A 23,592-nucleotide genomic window follows, 5' to 3' on the forward strand; every position below is an offset into this window, starting at 1 on the left:
CAGGTGCACAGCAGGCCCTGCCTCTCACTTCCTGCCCTGCCCTTGGGAGGCCCAAGGCAAGCTTCCTCTGCCCTGGTCTGGGTGGCCAGGCCAGCTGGTCTGAGTGGCCGCACATTCCGGCCTGGCTGCCCGCCTGGCCCAGCCCTGAGTGAGGAAGGTTGTGAGGGAAGAGGCAGGGGCTCTAGAACTTCTGCCTCTCCCCGCCTCCAGCCCACCGGGCCCTTCTGAGGCCGCCGGCACCCTCCATAGTCAGGGCAGGAGACAGCTGGGTGGGCGGCGGGCTGGGGGACAGAACCTGGCCTAGCCCCAGGGGCTCTGGGTTTCCTGCACACTCACCAGCCCCCAGGAAATCGCGGAATCCCTCTCTCTAGGAATTGAAGTGAGTAGAAAGAATCTCGGCCTTCTGATGGGAGTAGCCCTCCCTCCCCTGCCCGTGATTAATCGTCCGGCCATTCCTTGGTCCAGGAAGGATGCAGCCTGGGAAGACCCATCCGAGGCAGATGGCTCAGTGGAAACTGCGACCCCTCCCCACCCCCACTTATCTGCTGAGTGACCTTGGGCAAGTTACACAACTTTCCCGAGTCTTGGTTCTCACATGAATGAAACGGGACAATAATTCGGCCTCAAAGGATCGTTGAGAGATGAGAGATGTAATCTCTAGACCAATGGGTCTCAAATTTGAGCCAGCCTCGATTCCCCTGGAGGGTAGGACACAGATCTGAGCCTCCTCCCCAGAGTTTCTGATTCATTATAGGGCTGGGTGGGGCCCGGCAATGTGCATTTCTAACATCTTTCCAGGTGATTTTACGGCAGCTGGGACCACACTTGGAGAACCACTGCCCAGTGCCCTGTCCACAGTAGATAATCAAGGGTAGATATTATTGTGATTTATTTCTTTTTATAATGGAGTCAACATATAAAGAACCTAGCACAATGCCTAGCAGGTAGTGTCGGTTCAGTAGATATTATTTTTGTTATTATTATTGAGATGTGAGCTCTGCTTACAGTTCATTGGGGGAATTAATGAATGGATGAAACAAAAAGGGAGCAGTGCTGGAGAGGGTGTGAGTGACTAAGAAACCACCCATTCGTTTATTCACTCCACCAGTCTTTGCTGAGCATCTGCTATGTGCCAGGCATGGTTCGAAGCACGGGGGATAGAGAAGGTCCCCTCGATAACATCCTGTCCCCATGAGTCAGACTCTGGCTCCAGTGGGGACGAGAGCTAGAGTAACCAGGAGGGCCTCCAGGGGGAGGTGAGGCTTGAGCTGGCATGTGCTGGATGGAAGGGTAAGGTTTAAAGCGGCAGCACAAGTGATGCCAAAGCTCAGCCTCTGTGCACCGGCGCCTGATCGAATCTCGGAAACAGAGTTTTGGGTGAAGTAGAAAAGAACAGCTTTATTGCTTTGCCAGGCAAAGGGGGGCACAGCAGGCTCCTGCTCCAAAAAACTCCATGTCCCACCCCGGGAGGATTTGATGAGAAGTTTTATAGCAATAGTTCAAGCATGGGGTTGCTGATAAGATTAGAGTGTGTGCAGGGGCTGCACCCCTCCAATCTTGTCTCAGGTGGCCTCTTGATGAGCTTCTCTGGTTCCTCTAATCTCGCCTCAGGTGGTTTCTCGGCTGCTCCTCCCTTGTTTAGCAACTGTTCATATCTGCCCTTTGGGACTCAGGGAAGGTCATGGAGTCTGGAGTCTGTTCCCTACGAAGAAGAAACAGGGGACAGAAAGGTTTCTGCACCCAGGAGCCCCACAGGGTCCTGCTCGGTTTCAAAAGGAGGCATTCTGGGAAGATCTCCATGCCCCTCAAACATACACACCCAACGTGTGCAGCACCAGGGCAGGGTGGGTCCCTCCCAGGGGCATGTAGGGCTCAGGCCTGAGCCCTGATGTCCACTGGGGCTCCCATAACAGAACACCACAGACTGGGCAGCTTAAGCCATAGGAATTTACTTCTCACAGTTCTGGAGGCTGGAAGTTCAAGATCAAGGTGTGGGCAGGGGTGGTTTCTGTGGAGGCCTCTCCCCTTGGCTTGCAGACGGCCGCCTTCTCGCTGTGTCCTCACATGACCTTTCCTCTGTGTGCTCGCCCCTGGTGTCTCTTCCTCTTCTTATAAGGACACCAGTTCTGTTGGATTAGGACCCACCCTTAGGACCTCATTTAACCTTAATTATCTTCCCAAAGGCCCTATCTCCAAATATGCTCAAATTGGAGGTTAGGGTTTCAACCTAAGAATTTTGGGGGGTACACAATTCTGTCCATAACAGAGTGACAGGGCAGCTCAACCTGGGGTCACGTTAAGCCTACCTGGCCAAAGCTCACCACCTACACCCCCCCACAAGGCTGGGATGAAGCAGGCATGAGCCAAGTGGCCCTCAGCTGGCAGCTGGCCCCAGGCAGGTGTGGGGGTGGGGGATTCAACCCCATACCTTCCCCAGCCCCGTCCTCCAGATCTCAGTTACACTCTTCCCAGCAGCTGGCTGCCTCTTGGGTGAATTGCTCATCAGAAGATGCTCTCCAAAGCGTGGCCCCATGCTGTCGTCACCGATTTCCTTTTGATTATTCAGATTAGTGTTAGCCCGGCTGCCCAGCTCTGGGAGGTCGTTAGGGAGGTCGTGTTCAGGCCACGTCAGCACCGTCAGCTTGCAGACCAGTCCTCCCACAGGGCCTGCTGCACTCCGCCTGGCAGAGCCAGTGTCGGGCCCAGAGGCAGGGGGCCCTGGGCAGCAGCAGGACTATGGGCGGAGCCGCAGAAGTACCCTGCAGCACCCCACTTTCCTCTGGCCAGTGTGGCCCACTGGCCACTCCTGTCCTGTGCAGGCCTGTGAGGAGTCACCCATGCCCGCCTTCTCCCTCTCTGGTACCTTCCTTGCCCCAGCCTTCCTGGGCACACAAGACAGGCCCCCCTCCATCACCTGAGCAGCCCGGGAGCACCCTCCAGACCTCCTGCATGGGGAGCTTTAGAGGCTCCCCGGCCAGGGATTCGGCGGGAAACACTCAGGCCACCCCCGACCCCCAGGTGGCCGACTGTGGCCTGGGAATGAGGAGCCCTCCACCGAGACTCAGAGGGCAGAGGGGACGATGTGGCCCAGAGCCACAAAGAGGTGATTTGGGGGGGGAGTGGGGGTGTATTCCCTTTTCTCTTTCTGTGCCCTCCACCCCAGTTCATGACCTTTAATGGGTTTCCCTTTAGCTGCTTTTATGAAGGAGGAGAGGCAGTGGAGGGGGAGGGGGCCAGCGTGCGTGTGTATCAACCTTCCTTCCATAAAGCACGCTTTTCCCAATAGAAATCTCCTCTCCCATTGATTGGTTACGTGTCGGGAAGCGGAGCATGACATGTTAAAAGCCGTCTTGATAGTATTTGATATCCGATACTAACGGCTCACCACCTCCGAGGAGGGGGCTCCTCTCCCCTCCCCCACCAGAGGGGGAGGGAGGCAATTTGCATATTGGATGCGCTAAGACAGTAGGTAATTTGCATTAAGCATCCAGAAATTCTCTGCTTGCAATCTGTCACCCTTCACTGGGTTTTCCATTTTATAACCTTCACAACATGAGGAGACGAACAAGAAGCAGGAATAACGCAGGAGCGGCGCCCGCACGGGGGCTGGAGGAGGCTGGTCTGAGCGGCAGTTGTCAGCACAGGGGGGGCCTGGTCCAAAATGCCAGAACGTTCCAGCAGAGGCGACTGGCAGTCCGGGGGTTAGCGAGCCCACCCAAAGCCAGCACCCCAGACCTTTGGGTGGGGTGGGGTCCTGCAGCCAGAAGCCAGAGGTGGGGCTGCCTGAGCCTAGCTCATGTCTCCAGAGATTCAAGTTCAGACTCGGGTGGGCCAGAGAGGGTTCCCTGGGAACACCTGGTCTGGCTGTGCAAAGAGCCCCTGCTCCAAGCCCTGCACAGGTAGAAGCGCCCGTGATGAGCTCTGGAGATGCTTCTGGCCTCACGCTTGCAGAATCTGCAGACTCGGCTTAAGACAGAGCCCGGTGTTTGCCATCCTGACTGCATGCGAGGAACTCGTGCAGAGCTTTAAAGAAAAGTCTGGGCACCCCTCCGGAACCTCTGGGCTGGGGCAGGGGATGGACAGCTGGGACAGGACATCTGTGTACAGCGGCTTGAGTCCTGCCCTCTGGCCCCCACCCTCAGCCTCTGTTTTCTCATCTATAAAATGAGGATTCTGGAAAAGATCCTCAGCCAAGGGGGGCCCAGGTGTGAGGACACGCCCTGACCCCTAAGTCCTGCCTGGGCCAGGCCCCTTCTGCTGTGATCTCTTTTCCATATTGGATTTCCAGGTAGAGGTTTATTTGCGAAAAGTGCTCCACAGCTATGATGAGGCTTGCAAACCCCTGGCTTAGGCTGTCCCTTCCAGCTGCCAGACAGGAGGTGGGCCTGAGCCAGCGGGAGTGCAAGCTTCCTGGGGCTGCCGGGGATTTTCCCGAGGGATCCCAAGGGGAGGCGCCGTCCACCCGCAGAAAGGTGGGCTGCAAACACCCAACCCCTGGGCATGCGCATCACACAGGGCTCCAAACAGGCGCCCACGACTTCAAACCCAGGCAGCTGAGCTAGCCCGAGGCAGAAGCCACTCAGCCACCGTCCCCTGTCAATGACCCGCCAGAATTCGGGACCGCCAGGAGCAGGGCTGGGGCCCCAGCGCTTTTGAAGAAATAAGTGGCAGAGCCCAGAAGACCTCCCGAGGGGCCAGAGCCTCATCAGAATGGAGTGGAGGCGAGGATGCTGGGCGAACACCTGGGCAGGTGCACGGAGAAGAAAAGCGGCGGCCTCGGGGATTCCCAGCAGATCACGACCCTCACACCGGGGCTTCCTTTGAAAAACCACTGAAGTTCTACATGAAGGCGCAGGAGCAGACAAGGAGCTGAGGCATGAGGCGGACGGCGCCGTGGAGCTCTCCCTGCAGCGTTCCAAGGCTGAGCCGTCCATGGATTTCACAGCAAGAAGCTGCCTTCTCCAGGCCTGTTCCCAAAGCATCGACCAAGCTGTGGGGCAAGGCCAGCATCGCGTGCTGTGTGTCGCTGTCGTTGCCATCATCAACATTAACGGTTATGACAACAGCTACTCTTGGCTGTGCCAGGCAGGAGACTGGGTTTCCTCCGGGCCACCCTGTGAGGCAGATACTCTTGTCTTCCCATTTTGCAGATGAGGAAACTGAGGCTCAGAGAGGTTTAGTGACTTGGCCAAATTCACACAGCAAGTACAGAACAAAACCTGGACTCCAATCCACATCTGAACCCAACCCAGCTCCTACCCGCTGTGTAGACTCTCCCTGTGTGTCTCCTTGTGCCCCTCACAGAGCAAAGGCAGGCTCTGCAAGTTGTGACCGTTCTTCCCATGGAGTCCACGTGAGATCAGGAGAAGGCAAATTGTTCTTGCACTGGCAAAGCCCCTGGCCTCTCTCTAACCTGCCCCAGTGCCCTGATGCCCTGCTCCTCCTCCCAGACCACCAGCTCCCACCATCCACCCCCTTCATAGGGACCTGGGTCCCTCCTGAAGCCCCAGGCACCAGCTGCAGCCCCAGGGCTGTGGATTCACTGCCTCTGGACCCGGCCCCCCAGAGCCACCAGAGAGGCACCCCCAGGCTCAGCCCCCCGCCTCTCAGCCAGGTCTGCTCCAGCTGAGAGAACACAGCAGAGCAAGCGGGCGTGAAACTCAGTCAGTCCACACACCCAGCCAGGCAAGTCGGTTATTTTAGGCTTCCAGCCCCATCCTGCCAGGCAGGCGGGGAGCCCACCCTCAGCCATGCTGGGTCCCCCACTCCAACACCAGGGACACCAGGGGTCCAGGGTTGAGGAGGGTGGAGCCAAACCCCCAGGGCGGCCTTCCGGGTGGCGGGCCATCAGGGGGCACCCACTGTGCCCAGTCTGCCATCCCTCGAGGCCGGGAAGTCTGATGAGAGCAGGAGGCTGAAGCGCTCCCCCTCCGCCACCCGCCGGGATGGGAGCCACTCTCCCCAACCTCCACCACGTCTCCACATCTCCGCGACCTGCGGTCTGGGGAGGTCCCTCAGCCTCCGGCACCTCTCCTTCCCCATCCTCGCTCTCTGTCCCCTCCACTCCAGGACCCCTTGAAGAGCCACCCGATGTACTTGGTCTTTGCGAAAAAAAATAAAGCAACTCCCTGGGCCTCTACTGCCACACACCACCCCGCCATGCGCCACAGGAAAGGAAGACAGGAGGCAGGGGGGCGCACACTGGTCCCCAGGGGGCGGGGTCTGGTGGGGCAGCCTGGTTCTCCCTTCTCTACCCTCCTCTCTCCTCCACTCCTTACGGCCATCCCTTCATGGTCCCTGGAGCCAGCGTCCCAGCAGAGAGGGGGCCGCGCTCAGGGCGGGCCCAGGTCCCGGCCCTCGCAGGATTGCCCCCCGCAGCCGTGGCCTCTGACCGCCCCGCCTCTCTCCCCACAGTCCACGGCATCAAGTGGACCTGCAGCAACGGGAACAGCAGCTCGGGCTTCTCGGTGGAGCAGCTGGTACAGCAGATCCTTGACAGCCACCAGACCAAGCCACAGCCGCGGACCCACAATTGCCTCTGCACTGGCAGCCTGGGTGAGCGGGGTCGCCCCCAGTGGGCATGTGGGCAGAGGGGGCACCGCCAGGCAGCGGGTGTGATGACCACAAGGGGAGAGGGGTCAGCCAGGAGCCAGGCCACAGCACAAGCACCCAGGGCAACTCTCCCTCGTCCTGCCCGGCGGGGCTGGCGGGGCTGGCGGGCAGCCCACTTTGGGCAGGAGGAGCAGTTTCCGGAGAGGTAGCGCCCTCTAGGAATGTGGGCACCAGAGTCAGGAGTGCACAGGGTTGGGTCTCTGTCCACATCTACCCGTGGCAGATGCCCTCTGGGCCCTGGGATCTCGGGCATCAGCAGCAGGGGCCCAGGTCCCTGGGCCGACACAGGCTTTTCTGGGAGGTCAGCCCTGAGCCAGGGGGACCACTCAAGCTAAACCTCTTGCTTTCACCTGTCTCCTCCAAGAATGTAAAGCGGCCCACATCCTCTGTCCTGATGTGTCTGTGTTTCCGATGATGGTATTTGCTCTTGGAAATGTGGTTCTTCACTCCCTAGCTGCCTTCATTAGCTATTTCCATTAGAGGGTCATGTCACTTCACTGCGAAGTCTTCCCATACTTAGGGATCTTGGTGAGTCTGTAACTGGATCAGGGGAGAATTCACCCTTTTATCAAAAGCAGAGTCACCCTTATCAGATGGAATGAAAATTACACAGGAGTGGAGGCCTGAGGGCAGAGCCCTGGGTGCAACGGGCTCAGAAACGCTCAGAGCCCGAGGTTCTTTCTTCTCTGCCACTGAACCGGGGGTTAGGGCTGGGTCCACGCTCAGAGCCTGAGGTTCTTTCTTCTCTGCCACTGAACTGGGGGTTAGGGCTGGGTCCTTGCTCAGGTCTTTAAAAGGATTTCATCCCACAGAGAGCCAACGATAGGCCCGGGCTAGCTAAATGGAGTTGGGGGGGGTGGCCCCAAATACCTTTCTGCCTCTGGAATAAAGTCTAGAACCCTCTTTGGTCCTGGGGCCTAAGAGCTGGTCCAGGGAGAGTACATTGCTCTCTACCCACTGCACCCCCAGCCCCCTACCACCAACCACCGGCTTTCAGTCCCAGAGGGGCTTCCTGGGACACTGTGGCCTGAACAGGCATGAAAACTTTCGGGGGAGGGGAGAAGGCCCCGGCTGCCATCCCAGGCTGAGCCGTTCCAGTGAGTGAGTACACCTCGGAAGGTGGGAAGGATTTTCCTGGAGTGCGACACTCTCCCCCGCCTCTCCTTCCCCGCCTCCTGTGCACTGGGGCTCTTCAATTACTATTTGAAAACAGCGCCAGGGACAAAGCGCCCCAGTCCGGAGGGTGGTTACATAGGGCACCTGAGAACCCGGGGTGGGGTAACAGGACCTGAGTCCCTGAGTGTTTGTCCCACGGCAGCCCCGAGGGGCCAGGGCCAGCCTGGACTCCCAGGCTGGGCTCTGCCAGACCCCGGCGCTCAGGGACAGGGCCCACTGCAGTCTTAGCTCTGACGCTCTGCGTGTGTGCGTGTGTGTGTGCGTGTGCGTGTGCGTGCGCGCGTGTGGCGCCTCTGATCTCCGCAGGAGCGGGCAGCAGCGTGCACAAGTGTAACAGCGCCAAACACCGCATCATCTCGCCGAAGGTGGAGCCGCGGGCGGGGGGTTACGGGGGCCACGCGGAGGTGCAGCACAACGATGTCTCCGAGGGCAAGCACGAGCACAGCCACGGCAAGGGCTTGAGCCGCGAGAAGAGGAACGGCAAGGTGGCCAAGCCGGTCCTGCTGCACCAAAACAGCACCGAGGTCTCCTCCACCAACCAGGTGGAGGTCCCCGACACCACCCAGAGCTCCCCCGTGTCCATCAGCAGCGGGCTCAACAGCGACCCGGACATGGCGGACAGCCCCGTGGTCACGGGTGTGTCCAGCATGGCGGTGGCCTCCGTGATGGGGAGCTTGTCCCAGAGCGCCACGGTGTTCATGTCCGAGGTCACCAGCGAGGCCGTGTACACCATGTCCCCCACCGCAGGCCCCAACCAACACCTCCTGTCGCCCGACGCCTCTCAGGGCCTCGTCCTGGCCGTGAGTTCCGACGGCCACAAGTTCGCCTTCCCTACCACGGGCAGCTCGGAGAGCCTGTCCATGCTGCCCACCAATGTGTCCGAAGAGCTCGTCCTCTCCACCACCCTCGACGGGGGCCGGAAGATTCCAGAAACCACCATGAACTTTGACCCCGACTGTTTCCTCAACAACCCAAAGCAGGGCCAGACGTACGGGGGCGGAGGCCTGAAAGCCGAGATGGTCAGCACCAACATGCGACACTCACCGCCAGTGGAGAGGGGCTTCAGCTTCACCACCGTCCTGACCAAGGAGATTAAGACCGAGGACACTTCCTTCGAGCAGCAGATGGCCAAAGAGGCCTACTCCTCCTCCGCGGCGGCCGCGGCTTCCAGCTCCCTCACCCTGAGCGCGGGCTCCAGCCTCCTGCCGTCGGGCGGCGGCCTGAGCCCCAGCACCACCCTGGAGCAGATGGACTTCAGTGCAATAGACTCCAACAAGGACTACACGTCCAGCTTCAGCCAGACGGGCCCCCACGTCCACCAGACCCCTTCCCCGAGCTTCTTCCTGCAGGACGCCAGCAAGCCCCTCCCCATTGAGCAGAATGCCCACAGCAGCCTGGGTGACTCTGGGGGCGCCTTTGTGATGCCCACGGTGAAAACGGAGGCGTCGTCACAGACCAGCTCCTGCAGCGGCCACGTGGAGACACGGATTGAGTCCACTTCTTCCCTCCACCTCATGCAGTTTCAGGCCAATTTCCAGGCCATGGCGGCGGAAGGGGAGGTCACCATGGAGACCTCGCAGGTGGCCGAAGGGGGTGAGGCCCTGATCAAGTCCGGGGAGCTGCAGGCCTGTAGCTCCGAGCATTACCTGCAGCCCGAGCCCACCGGGGTCATCCGCAGCGCCGGCGGCGTCCCCCTCCTCCCGGGCAACGTGGTGCAGGGACTCTACCCCGTGGCCCAGCCCGGCCTGGGCAACGCCTCCAACATGGAGCTCAGCCTGGACCACTTCGACATCTCCTTCGGCAACCAGTTCTCCGACCTGATCAACGACTTCATCTCCGTGGAGGGGGGCAGCGGCACCATCTACGGGCACCAGCTGGTGTCGGGGGATGGCGCAGCACTCTCGCAGTCAGAGGACGGGGCCCGTGCCCCCTTCACCCAGGCAGAGATGTGCATCCCCTGCTGCAGCCCCCAGCAGGGGAGCCTGCAGCTGAGCAGCGCCGAGGGCGGGGCCAGCACCATGGCCTACATGCACGTTGCCGAGGTGGTCTCGGCCGCCTCAGCCCCGGGCACCCTGGGCATGCTGCAGCAGAGCGGACGGGTGTTCATGGTGACCGACTACTCGCCAGAGTGGTCTTACCCGGAGGTAAGCTGTCACTGCCGTAGCCTCCCGCACCAGCCTCACCTGCCCCCCAGCCAGCACCCAGCAAGGGATGCTCGTTTGCGTGTGGCTGCCCCTCCCTCGAAGCTCTGGACCATGCGGTTGTCCCTTCCCTCCGTCCCCACGGTGCCCGAAATACCCCCATCTCTCTCAAGCGGTGTTCTCAGTCCTCACAGGAGCAAGTAGCTTTAAAATCAGGGGTCTCCTCGGAGGCCAGGTGGCCCTCCCAACTCTGCCAGAGCAAGGTTTGCTGTCACCGCTGTCACCTGGCTGATGTCTTAAGATTCCACCTATGTTTTGCTTTGCCTTTTTTTTTTTTTTTTTTCCGAAAAAGCATCCTAGGGCTGCTGGAAAAAAATTTGGAAATCACCACTATAGACCATCTGTATCCATTGCTTTTGATTTGTTTCACAAAACAAAGCAAAAACAAATTCCCATCAAATTGAGAGGGAGGGTACAGCTTCCAAAGAGTCATCTGTGAGATTTTGGTGGTATATCCAGCCTCTGCAAAATCAAAGACATCCCCCCACCCCACAGTCTGTCTCACTTCCGGGGGGGGGCTGAGATCTGACGTTGAGAATCACTGCTCCAAAGCCCAGGACCGCAGGACGACCCAGGTCTTGCCACGGTGGCCCAGGTGCTTAAGGAAGGAACCTTTGCTTTTCCTCTGAAGTAGAATGGCGTAGGAAGGGGACAGAGTGGCCCGAGCGTTCCCTGACCTCCTGCTGACCAATAGGACACGCTCCCTGACCCCTCCCAGTGCGCCTGCCAGGTGCTTGGAGAGCAGCATACTGGGGCCCAGATTGGCACTTCCTCCCCTGGGAGGTGGCTGCCCACGGCTCCCCTGGCTCCACTGCCACCTTCCCCAGACGTGAGGGCAGGGGCTGCTGCCCAAAACACCAAGGGAAGGGTGCTCCTGAGAGACCCTGAAGCTCATGGGGTACGTCAAGGCAGTGATGCAATCCCCGCAGAAGTTCTTCCGACGTGGGCAGAGCAGGGATGCTGGCTAAACCCGTGCACGTTCCAGCCCCAGGCGCTGGCAGGGGCTCCCAGGACGATGCCCGAGTTGGGACAGGGTGAACGGGGTTCCCTGAGAAGTGCAGCATCTCTGAGAGCCCGTGTCGGCTTCCCAGTCTCCCCCAGGCCCTGGTGAAGGGGACACTGAGGCCCAGGGTGAAGGGCATGTCTCAGGGGGCACCCCTGGGTGTCAGTCCTGGCTCTGCTGTGATTTTCCCTCCCTGTGACTCAGTTTGCTCACCTATCAAATGGGGGTGATAATAGTACTTGCTTCTTGGTAAAGTCTTTGGCCCGTAGTAAGTGATCAATAGTTTATTGTTATGTTATTGGTTATTACTCTGTGGCCATCACAACTCACGGCCCACTGTGCTCCTTTTCGTGTCCTCCTGCCTCGGCCGTGGCGAAGAGGCTGCTCACTGTGTATGAATGCCCCCAGCTCTCAGATGCCACGTCAGCCCAGGTAGTGGCGCCCCCTTGGGACAGGAGCATCCCAGAAATATAGCAGGTGTAAGAGCTGCTGTGCCTGTGCACTGTGTCCTCGGGCAGCAGGCTCATCACAGTTCAGGTGTCCAGAGGTGGCTGCCCTACGTGATGAGGAGCACGGGGCTGGGGCTGGACAGTCTGGATTCAAATCCTGCCCCCCCACTTTACTAGCCGGTGGTGACTTTGGGCAAGGTCGCTGCCTTTCCTGTCTCTAAGACTGGAGCAATGCTAGCACTTTCCTCACTGGGTTGTCAGGACTGAGCCAAGAGCCCCAGCGGCCCTGCCGCTTCCACCCACCTCCAGGAACTCCCCCTACCCCCACGGACCCCCAAGACTCCAGAAGACTGACTCAGTTTCCTCTTGGTGTGGCTCGCTGTGACCCCATCCCCTGGGGTGAAAGGTCAGCTCAGCCCAGCAGCTGGTTCCCCACGGGGATTAAGAAAGCAAATTAAGGGCTTCCCTGGTGGCACAGTGTTTGAGAGTCCGCCTGCCGATGCAGGGGACACGGGTTCGTGCCCCGGTCCGGGAAGATCCCACATGCCGCAGAGTGGCTCGGTCTGTGAACCATGGCCGCTGAGCCTGCGTGTCCGGAGCCTGTGCTCCGTAACAGGAGAGGCCACAACAGTGAGAGGCCTGCATACTGCAAAAAAAAAAAAAAAAAAAAAAAAAGAAAGCAAATTAAGAAGGGCTGGGAGGGAGGCCTGGGACTGGGGTTCAAGGAAGTCAGACCTGGGAGTCGGGGCACTGCCTCTCGGGCCTGCCTCCTGGGCCTCAGTGTCCTGATCTGTAAGTGGCTGAGCAGGGGTGGCCTCAAGGCCCTCCAAGTCCTCCGACCTTGGAGATCGGGTCCTTCCTCAGGGTGCTCTGAGGCACCCCGGTGCCCGTGCCCTGCGGCAGGAGGAGCTTTTCATCCCCGGACTCAGCCTGTGAGCTGAGTGCACATCCCCGGGCGGAGGCCCTCCTTCCAGCCCCTGGGACCCGCGGGCACTGGTCAGGGGCTCTTGGCAGGCCTGGCCCTCTCTGTCCTGTATCCGAGCACTGGCCTGCAGATCCCTAAACTGTACCTCGGAGAAAGTCAGTTCAGCAGCTGGCCACGCGAGGGCAGCATGGGAACGAGAAAGGAAAGGTGGCCCGGGCACCTCGCAGAGGGAGCGGCCAGCCCCGCTTTTCCAGAAGCTCTCGGTGCTTCCAGCTACCCAGAAACAAAAGCAGCTCAAATTCAATTTGATTTGGGAAATGCGCAGATGCCACCAGCTGGGCCCTTTGGAGCCCAGCGTGGCTGCTCGGAGAGGCCTCTGTTGAGGCCCCAGCGGCTCTGCCGGCCACTCCCTCCCCGCCGTCCTCCCCCACCCAGTCCAGCAGCAGGGGCCGACCCTCCTGGGTTCTCCCACCAGAGATAGCATCTTCTCCCCCGTCCTTCCTCTCTCCTCATACCGGCTGGCATGGTACCCTTCGCCCTCTCCCCTTCTCTGCTGGGAAGAAGCCTGCCTGCCACCTGTGTCAGGAGCCCGGATCTAGCCAGTCGCTCAGCACCCTCACCCAGCTCTAAAATTCGAGGGTGCCCAGGCACTCACTTCGCAGGGATGCTAAGGCCAGGGCCATCTTGCTGCATCTTCTTGAGCATCCCTCCCCCACCACAGGCTGCTCCCGCTTCCCCTCTGCTCTGTCTGCCTCTTCACCTGCGCGCGCGCGCGCGCGCACACACACACACACACACACACACACACCCCTATGCTGGAGGTGCCCCTGGGCCCCCAGGATCCGCCCTAGGGGCATCAGAAATCCAGGTCCTTTACTCAGGGCTCCCAGGGCACAGAGACCTCAGATAGCATGTGTGGCTGCCTCTCCTCCCCCAAACGCTTCTGCGTCATCTCCCTCCACCGACACCCCTGCCGCACCAGGCACAGGAAGCTGAAATTAGAGCTGTCAGGTGCCCGCATCACAGCGATTCGGCACAGCCAGGCCGATGTTGCCATGGAAACCATCTCCTGAACTGATGGATGCGGAGCCCCTCCCGCAGCAGTTTCCATGGAGAAGGTCCTGATGTTCTCCAGTAATTTCTGCAGTCCTTTGTTCTTCACAGCAGCCCTGGCTTCATGCTAGCAGCTATTGATTGGGGTTACTGGGGGTTTTTTTTCTTTCTTTCTTTCTTTTTTTCTCACAGAGTAACTGTCTGTGGCCTTTTGAAGACACTGCTCTTTTCCATTGCCCAGGATCCAGGGTGGATCGTGCCCTGAGCTGGCCTCTGGTGCCCCCAGGCATCCCAAAGTCAGGTTCGACCTGTGCCCTATGGTACATCTCCCAGCCAGGAGCCCACTCCCAGCCTGTGGGCCCAAGGATGCTGGCTCCAGCCCCGCCACTCCGACAGAACTCCGAATCTCTCTGCGGAGCCATATATCAGAACCAAAGAATGTCAAGGCCAGAGGGTCCCTAAAGTTCAAATGCCACCCAGAGAGGTTGGGCCACTTGCCTGAGGACACACAGCTACGAGGGGCAGAGGCAGGCCTCCTGCCTGTGGCTCCTGGTCCTGAGCTGTCTACTACCCTCCAAACTTTGATTGCCTAGCAGTAAGATGACTTCTCCAGCCATTCCAGGCAGAGGAAGGAAGGCCCATCCAAGAGCACAGGTGGAAGGCCTTCCAGTCTGGGAGAGCCCCTTCCATAGGGGAATCTCCCTTCTGTGCTGGGCTATGAGGGACCCACTTCCACCTCATCCCTGGAAACACCCCCTCCTACTGCTGATGCCCAAGGCCAGCCCTGGGCCAGGTCTGCTTCCAGGAACGTTGTGTGGAGCCTCAATAGCCAGTCCTGTGTCGAGGCCGGGGTCCCTCCAGAGCACGGATGGGCCAGTGCCAAGGACAGGTCACCCAAGAACAGGTGACTGAGCAGGAGAGAACGTCTCGCTGGCATTAGGAGCAGCGGGGGAACTAGGGTCTGGCCTCTCTGGCCTGGAGAAGTGGGGGAAGGAGGACCTCAGGCTGCACTCCTCACCCCCCCCCCGCCCCCCAGTCTCCGGGAGGCGCGCTGCTCGACCTTCTCCTGCCTGGACACTAGGTGGTGCTCTCCACCCTGTCCTGGGCAGAGCTTGGCCCCCTGCCGGGAGAGGAGGCTGGAGCCCGCGGAGGACCAGGAGAGCCAGAGGACAGCCAGCCCACCTTCTGCACCCCCAGGGCGGGCCTCCCTGACTCAGTTACCCGGCCTTCCCCTCAGCTGTCTGAGCTCTGAGTAGGGCACCTACACCTCCTTGCCCACATCAGGCAGGACAGACTGCTATTAATCACTAAGCTTGGACAATAGACAGGACTGCCCCAGGCACCGAGACATAAGGCCACCCTCCTTGCTCTGTGGCTGCCCTGGCTGGTTCCAGCCGGAGGTCAGGGAGCGCCTGTACCCTTCGGGTGCCGTCCTGCGCCTGGGCGCCTCTGGGATCCTTGGGGGCAGGGCCCTCTCCCCGTGAGCTGAGCAAGGTCATCTGAGCCCCACTCCTGCATCCCCCTCCCCCCCACTCCCCTGCTCTCACCCTGTGGGAGCAGTTGCAGCCCAGCCAGGCTGCAAGCACATCCGTGCCTGCGTGTACTGTGTCTGTACACAGTGAGGGGGCCGTCTGGCCGCCATGGCAACCTCTGAGCCCCTCCAGCTCTGAGCCTCCCTTCCAGTTTTCTGTTCTACTTTCTTTCTCATCACCTTCTTCATCCAGCCCCCCTTCGCAGCCTCCTCCCCTGGCTGTCCCCACCACACCCTGGGCATCCCGGGTCTCCCCTCATCTCCCCGCCAGGACTTCCAGTCCCTGGAGGCCACTAAGATGCTTAAGCCCATTTCCGTAGCTCAGAGTTCACACAATCTGTCCACAAGCAAATGACAGAGAAAGCCCCTTCCCTTCCCTTCACTTCCTCTCCGGGGTCCCCCCGGCCAGGTCTCAGGTGCATCCTGGGGGGAAAGGCTTGAAAAACTCTGTGCTCCCTTCTGCCTGGAGCTGAAAGTTCCACTTCCAGGAGGGGGTCAGGGATCCGAACTGTTGGCCCCTGTGCTGGGTGCCAGCTGAGGAAGGCAAGGAGCATCTCGGGGCCCCTGAGACAGCCGGGGGAGGAGGGCTGGGGCCCTTCCTCCCGCCACAGTCCTGAAACAGTGGTTCTCAAAAGTAGGGCTTATGGGAATCGGCAGTCTGCATTTTCCACAAGCACATGGGCTGGGGGTGCAGCCACGGGGGGCTGTGTCCCTCATCCCTCCCTCTGGGGCTGACCCCCGCCCCCCGCTGGTCTCTGTTCCCTCCAGGGAGGAGTGAAGGTTCTCATCACAGGCCCGTGGCAGGAAGCCAGCAGTAATTACAGCTGCCTGTTCGACCAGATCTCAGTGCCTGCGTCCTTGATCCAGCCCGGGGTGCTCCGCTGCTACTGCCCAGGTGAGAGGCCGCCTCCCGGCAGAGGCCGCGGGGCCCCAGAGCGGTGGACTCCGAGTCGGCCTGGAGGGGGTGACCTGGAGCAACTTGTGTCATTACTCTGGGCCTCGGTTTCCTCCATGGTGAAGGAGTGGGTCCCGGATCAGCTATCGTAATGGCATCTGTTCTGGACTCATGGACCCCTTAGCATGATAGATGGGGACACAGGTGAGCTTGGCTGGGTTTTGAAGAGAACCTGATGGAGGACTGCTTAGACAACCAGTGAGCCAGGGTGACACACCCAGGACTGGTCACAGCAGGAAGCTCTAATCACCCTCCACCTGAAGGGTTACAGGAGCTGGTGAGAGCCAGGCGGGCGGAAGGGCCCCAAAAGGAGCTGCGTCTGGGGTCGGGGCCACAAGGCCGCCCTCTCTCCCCACCACCCATGCCTCGCACAGCTGAAGCCACACAGAAGTCACGAGAACAAGAGGGCCCAGGCCATGCGGTCCACGGGGCCAGTCCCCTGCGGCACAGAGCGGGTCCGGAGGCCCCGGGGGCCGTCCCCGTGGCTCTGACCTTCTCCCTATCACTCGGGCGGGGCTCATCATTGTCCACGCAGCTTGGTGTCCCTGTCTGGTCAACTTGCCCTTGACCTCTGACCATTACCTCCTCCCCACTGGCCTATTGGCTCCACGAGGACAGGGTCTGTGTCTTTCTTGGTCACCACATGTCCCCCAGGGCTCGAAAAGTGCCTGGCACATCCCCAAAAGGGGGTGTATGTTCATGAAGGAATCCGCTCATGTTCTCTGTTCCCTGGGCTGGTGCTGGGAGGACCCCTTGACTGGCCCCTCACAAGCATCATTAGTTCCAGGGACGACCCGTCCAGCTGGTCCAGATGATGGACGGAAAGGCAGACGAGGAGGCGGGTGGGGAGGGCGGAGGGTCCCACTCCGTGTTATCTGCAGCCTACAAAAAGGAGAGAGACAGAGAGAGAGAGAACGCTCCCCGTGGAGGACCAGGTGTGGGGAAGAGAAGTGGGGCCGGGGGTGGGGAAGAGAAGTGGGGTCGGGGTCCCCAGGGCAGTAGAGCTGGCCCGTGCTGGGGGCCTGGTTCACCTGGGGCGGTCCAGCTTGAACCTCCAGCCACCCGAGCTGTCTGCCTCACCCAGCACCATCCCCCTAGCCTGGGGCTCCCGAGCTGACATGGAACATTCTTCTGTCTCTCTCTCTCTCTCTCTCTCCATCTCTGCACGCAGCCCACCGGAGCAGAATGCCGCTGCTCAAGGGCTGGGCTCACATACTCAGCTTCCGCTTGAACGCAGCAGCCTCTGCACTGCAAACATCCCAGGGAGCCAGGGCTGGTGCCTGTGGTGGCCTCCTCTGCGGGCCCTGCCCCCGCCAGCGGCCTGGCTGGCTCCCACTCATCTCCCCCTGCTCCCAGGCTCCCAGCAGCCCTCCTGGGGCTGGAGCGCAGCCATCCTGACGCCAGCCAGGCTGGGTCAGCCTATCACAGCTCGGGGCTGCGTGTGGCTAACGCAGCCCCCTACCTCCACTGGTGAGGGAGGGGGAGGGGCAGCGTGTTCTTAACTATCCACTTATCACCTGCTGCTGGAAAGGGACTGGCCCAGCCTATAAATAGATGCCGCTTCCTGTACCTGGTTCTTGCCTGGCTGAAGACCCAGACCTTGCCTGTCCTGAGTTATCTGACCCCTCCAAAAAAAATAAAAAAGATTGGCCTTTGCATGCCATCTGGATGGTGTCCCAGGCCAGGACCTGGCAAATCCTGGGTGCTGGAGCAGTCACATCATGCACATCCCAGATCAGCCAGTTACCGTCGGGTGACTTGAGCCCGGAGGCTGACTGCTCTAAGTCCCCATTTCTACATCTGTAAAAACCACCGGCCAGATGGGCAAGGGGCTGACATGAGGGCAGGTCCAGGAAGCTCCTGGCTTATATGCTCAATTCATGAAGCTGCTCATGAGTGAGGCCTTGCTCTTTCTGTCCTGGTTGGGGGGCGGGGAGTTGGGAGAGAGGTCCAGGGCTGTTTAGGTATCAGCAGGCAGTTCTCCTGGTCCCAGAGCTGGCAGGAGAGTCTGTCCAGGTCACTATGCCTCCTAGTGGTTTAGGCTCCCCTAACATCTTGCATCTTGGACCCAGAGAGGCTCAGGCAGCCTGTGGACTGGGGGCCCCACCCTGTTCCACCCCTAACCACAAAGAGGGGGTCCCTTTTGGACATCCTTGTTTTGAGGCCCAAACTAAAACATGTCACTCAGTAAGACAGCACTGGGTGCTGCATGCATTCGTTCATTTCTTCATTCGTCAAGTAGTTTGCCAGGCACCGGTAGGCGCCTGGAGTGGACCCAGCCCCTAACTCTAACCTTGACCGCAAGGGGCTCTCAGTCCAGGAAGGAGCTGGTCATGCAAACAAGCCGCACCCTGGGGGACAATGCTGGCTGCTCAGGGACCTCTTCCCTGGGTCTCCCAAAGCCTTGGGGAACCTGGAGCTAATCTTAAAGAAAGGACACTTGAAGCCAGAACCAAACTGGCCTCACCTAAAAGAAGGGCTCAGAGGCCTGGGAACACAAGCCAGGTCACCTGAGGAGGTAGAATGACATGGGAAGGGGGGGCACAAGGGGTGCAAATGGCCCCTGTCCACCGGCCTGGTGCACATGCCCTGGCAAAACAGCTGGGGAGACTCGACCCTGACCAAGAACATGGTTCTGGGCGGCTCTCCCTCCATCACTGGCCGCAGAAGACACACAGGCATGGAAACTGCCTCTTGCAAGATTCCAGTAGTGTTCCAAGGTCAGGAGAGAGAAAACCAAGTCAAGCCACTGAGCTCTGGTGAAGCAGTGGTTAAGGAGGACTTGGGATTTAGGAAAGGCAACCTGGTCTTGGGAGAAGATGGAGGAAGCCCCCCAACAAAAAGACTTTGTTCTGGGGCTTCTGGACAGCTCCACGCTGGATTCCTTGGAGTCACCAAAGGCAAAAGATGAAATTCAAAATGAGATGAGCAAGTGCACTGCATTCTGAAGCAATTCACTCAACAAACAGGTATTGAGGGGCCATAATAGGCCAGGCACTGACCTTGGCCCTGGGCATAAAGAGGTGATCAGGACAGACTGGCTCCCAGCTCTCACAGAGCTTACATTCCACTGTAGAAGAAGAAAAAACAAACAAGGAAACAAAGAAATAACCAAGATCACTGGAGAAAACACTAGAAGATGGTGATGTGATAAGGTAACTTGGGAAAAGGGACGTTCCTTTGGACAGATCCTCTCACAGGCTGGGACATTAGGCTGCAACCTGAATGATGAGATGGAGCTGGTCATGGGAAGAATGGGAGGAAAACATCCGGCAGAGGGCAAAGGAAGTGCAAAGGCCCTGAGGCAGGAACAGGTTTGGTAAGTTGAAGAAATATAAAGGTGGGGTGAGTTGGAGATGGCCAGGTTGGAGAAGATGGCAGAGAACACATCATGTCCATCCTTCTAAGTCATAAGAAGGAGTCTGATTAGGTTGTACTTGCAATGGAAGCCATTAGTCTTAAGTGGGGAGTGGCTTGATCTAAATTATGTCTTTCGAAGATGAATCTGGGTGTGTGGGAGAATGGATTGTAGGAGGGAAGAAAGAAGCAGGGACACCAGAGGAAGCAGCAGAGGGGTAATCTTTCCCGATTTAAGGAGGAGGGCTCCCTTGGGCAACACACTCCCACTGATTTCCTGTGGAGGCTTTGGAGTGTGCCCCCCACCCTAACACCATCCCAGCAGAACAGGTAGGTCTCAGGTGTGCTGAGGGTGCCCTGGGCAGGAGGCTAATGCAGGAGTCCAGGCATCTAGGCAAGACATGATGGCAGCTTGGGTACCGTGGTGGCCATCAGGATGGAGAGAAGTAAATGGACCCAGGACTTGCTGATGGACTGAATGCGGGGCAGGGAACGTGAGTCCAGGAAATGTCCTGGGAGACAGGCCTGCATGCGCCGGGCTGCTGGGCTGGGACCCAGGAGACCATGACAGGTCCTCTTCACTCTGTCTCTCTGGGGAAGGATGGGATGCCTTTGGACCCGCCACCGTTCCGGCGTCACGGCAGGTTGTACACGTGCCAGGAGACGGTGGAAGATGAGCGGCGGGTGAGGAGGAGCCTCCAGCTGGAACGTCTGGTACAGAGAAGGCTTGAGCTCCCCAGGGGCCAGCGAGAGGCAGCAGACGTGCCCAGAGGAGCAGAACTGAGTGGGCTCTGCTGGGGCGTTGGCTGACGCCCTACCCTCCTGTTGGTAAACCAGGCAAATCTCCAGGGAAGGCGAGTGACCACGAGCTTGGAGATCTGCCTGGGGACGCCATCAGAGCCTAGGGAGGTCTGGACTTGGCTGGGGCCCCCTGCCCAGAGAGGCGCGGCGGGAGCTCCAGTGGTACCCCACCCACCATGGAGCCAGCTTGTGATCTGGAGCCGAGGGACCACACCAGGGTGGAAAGCACAGGGGAAAAAAACACACTGGGGCTTCCCTGGTGGCGCAGTGGTTGAGAGTCCGCCTGCCGATGCAGGGGACACGGGTTTGTGCCCCGGTCTGGGAAGATCCCACATGCCGTGGAGCGGCTGGGCCCGTGAGCCATGGCCACTGAGCCTACGCGTCCGGAGCCTGTGCTCTGCAACAGGAGAGGCCACAGCAGTGAGAGGCCCACGTACCGCAAAAACAAACAAACAAACAAAAACACACTGGTCATCTTGGGGCAACGACTTCCTGAAGACCTGCTCTGGGGACCATTGCGTAACATACACCTGGGATGGAGAGAGGCCACACCTCAATGAGTTGGTTTTCCCGTGGGCTGCGGGGGCTGCATCAGAAGACCTCAGAGGGAAGCCAGAGCCCTGGCTCTGCCCTGGGGAGCAGCTGACTTGGACGGCTTCCTCCAGTCTAAGCTTCGGGAAACCAAGAGCCCAAACCGTAACACGATCCCCGGGTGCGTCCTCCCTGGAAATGTGTCCTGGGGAGGCCCTGGGCGCTGGTTCCAGAAAAGCAGGGCAGAGAGCACAGAACCCTGCTGTCTACCGGAGGCTGAGGCCCAGCGGGGCGGAGCAGCCTGCATACACCCACCGGCCCCCAAGACTTCAAAAGCAGCCTCAACCCCCAGAAATGAAGCAGGTCTCTCTGCCACAGGTAGGCTCTCCTCTTGGGAACAGTGAGAATGTCCCCTGCGTCACTCAACCAATAGCTTTCATTGAGCCCCGTGTCGGGGTCAGAGCAGCTCACGAGGCCCATAAGGGCCAGTCTTCCCGAAGCTTGACGTCCAGGCGTCGGGGGGAGACGCAAGGTTTACGCCAGCCTCCAGCCCAGCACCACTGGGCTCAGAGTAACAGCCACAGCCGAAGCTTTTGCCTTCATCAGGGATGCAGAAGAACTTCTGAAAATACACAGAAGGCCATGCTAAGTGAGTCAGGACAAGCTTGCAGGAAAAGGCGAAACAGAGAAATAAGCACAAAGGAGTCCAAAGCAAATGCTGCACCTAAATGCCCTCCCCCCTCATTCTGACCTTGAGGAATGAGCAAGCCCAGGCAGGGCTAATCCATGAAGGGCAATGGGGAGAGGGTCCTCCTGGCCCTTGGGTGGGTACATGAGGCTGGAGTGTGCCCATGCCCCGCCCCCTCCCTCCCTGACAGCTCTTTCTTTTGCTTTCAGCCCATGACACTGGTCTTGTGACCCTACAAGTTGCCTTCAACAACCAGATCATCTCCAACTCAGTGGTGTTTGAGTACAAAGCTCGGGCCCTGCCCACACTCCCATCCTCCCAGCATGATTGGCTGTCACTGGACGGTAAGAACAGCGCTCGGGTCACCTTGCCAGGCCCCAAGGGAGAGGGACACTTGGGAACCCTGTGTGCAAGGTGTGAAAAAGGAGGAAGCATCCAGGTTTCCTAACTTCTGCTGCTCAGGGTGCAAGTCGCACCTCGAGAGGACCGGCTGGTCCCCACCCTCAATCTCGGTCTTTCCCTGGGACAGAGTGAATAGGCGAGCTTGGACCCAGGGCTTCCCAGGACGTCTGAGTGGCCAGGCAAGCCCCTGAGCTGCTGAGAGGCCCCTCTCCGGTCAGACCTGGGGCAGCAGGGTCCAGGCATCCTCTGCTGCCCCACCCCCAGCCCCAGGGCAGTTTCTAGAAGCAGAGGGAGCTCCTGGAGGCCATCACCAAGCCCTGAGCCTCTCAGAGGCAACAGCAATGGGCGAGGCTGGGGGAAGGCAGCCCAGGCTGGGCTTCTTTCTGATTCCAAGGCCTGGACTTCAAGGCTGTGTGTTGAGTGCTTCTGCCTTTTAGGGACCGTGAGCCACACCTTCTCATGGAAGCCCTCCCCCACCCAGCTGAGGGTGGAGGGCCAGGGAGCCCCCAGAGGCTCCAAGGCAGGGGGCAGGACGTGATGGCCAAGGATGCTTCTCTGAGAGCCGCTGGCCTGCTGCACGGGGGTGCTGAGCGGTGGCTGCTCCCCCTGGGGCGCCAGAGGCTCTGCAGAGAAAAGTTGCAGAGGCTGCTCTTCCATGCCCGGGCATGCCCAGGGGAAGCCCCAGAGTTGGCCTGGGGGGGCTGAGCTGATGGTCTGCTCTGGGCACCGAGACAGGGTGGAGGGATGGCTTACACCCGCCCTTAGCATCAGGGCAGCCGCAGAGGTGCCTGTCTGTGGGGTACCTTGCTAGAGACCTTGCCGGCCCAAGGTGTTGGGCCTCAGCTAAACTGACCCAGGCCCTCTGTGGGGGTCAGTTCCTTAAGCTCCCCTCCCCCATCCTCAGCAGCCCTTTGCCTTCTCCGCTCTCAGACCTCCCCTTGCTGCTGGTCGCTGGAGGCTCTCTGGGCTTGGCCACGTGCCTTAGGCAGCTTTCCTGGGCCACCCAGTGTGTAAATCTCTGCCTCATCCCAGCCCCGGCCCCAGCAGTGACAGGGTGGCTGGCAGCCGACCTGGCCACTGAACCCTCTGAGCTGTTCCCAGAGGTGGTTTTGGATCAGCAGGCGTCTGCACCCTGGCAGTGGCTGCCTGGGAGTGCCAGGCTGGCCTTGGCAGCCACCCTGGCCGAGGCTGGAGCCAGCCGGCGCTGTGACGATGACCTGCAGGATGTAACAGAGAAGGGCAGGGTGACCAGGGGCTCCCGTTCCGGAAATCCGGTTTCAGTTTTGCAGAACAAATGGGAAAGGGAACAGGGAACTCTGCAGAGCCCTGGCTCTCCCTCAGTGGCCAGGTCACTTCACCAGGGTGCACTGCAGGATGCAGGGACCAGTCAGTGTCGGACCTGCCTGGAAGATGGAGCCCTTCAGAAAGCCAAGTCTAGCCAGGCAGTGCCTTGCCTCGGAGCGCAGGAAACATCAGCCGTCCCCCCGGAAGCCCAGAGGGCAGGCTGTACCAGGAGGTTGCTGGCAGGAGAGGATGCTATGATAGAGATAGCCACGTTAACTGCTTCATGACAAGCACGTCCCTGAGTCCTCGGCCAAGCAGGACACCTGCTCCCCAGCAGCCCCCTCTGCTGGGACTTGGAGCTCTGAGCTCCATAGGCCTCCAGTTGAAATAAGCATCCCCCCCAGCCCCTGGCAGAATATACAGGAGAGATGACAGGAGTTGGGGAAGGGACAAGGCAGGGCCACCCCCCTACAGAGAGCTGATGGGGGCCCCGAAGGACCCCATGAATCTCTTTCCTTTTGGGCTTGGCCAGGCATCCTTTCAATAGTGGGAGGGAAAGGGGGGCCAGGGCAGAGGAAACGTGAGACGCCCACCCTGCCAGGGTGTAAGAGTAAAACTACCCTC

General features: G+C 59.7%; 1 protein-coding gene across 1 annotated transcript in view; it reads left to right on the plus strand.

Moving 5' to 3' along the window:
• Nucleotides 1–23,592, plus strand: part of CAMTA1 (calmodulin binding transcription activator 1) — a 916,345-nt gene that overhangs the window by 815,581 nt on the left and 77,172 nt on the right. The window contains 4 exon segments of the mRNA XM_082612607.1: nucleotides 6,415–6,555; nucleotides 8,095–9,932; nucleotides 15,719–15,845; nucleotides 21,492–21,626. Of these exon segments, the coding sequence (XP_082468733.1) occupies nucleotides 6,415–6,555; nucleotides 8,095–9,932; nucleotides 15,719–15,845; nucleotides 21,492–21,626 (2,241 nt within the window).

Source organism: Mesoplodon mirus, assembly GCF_964341445.2.
Source record: "Mesoplodon mirus genome assembly, chromosome: 3".
Lineage (NCBI taxonomy): Eukaryota > Metazoa > Chordata > Mammalia > Artiodactyla > Ziphiidae > Mesoplodon > Mesoplodon mirus.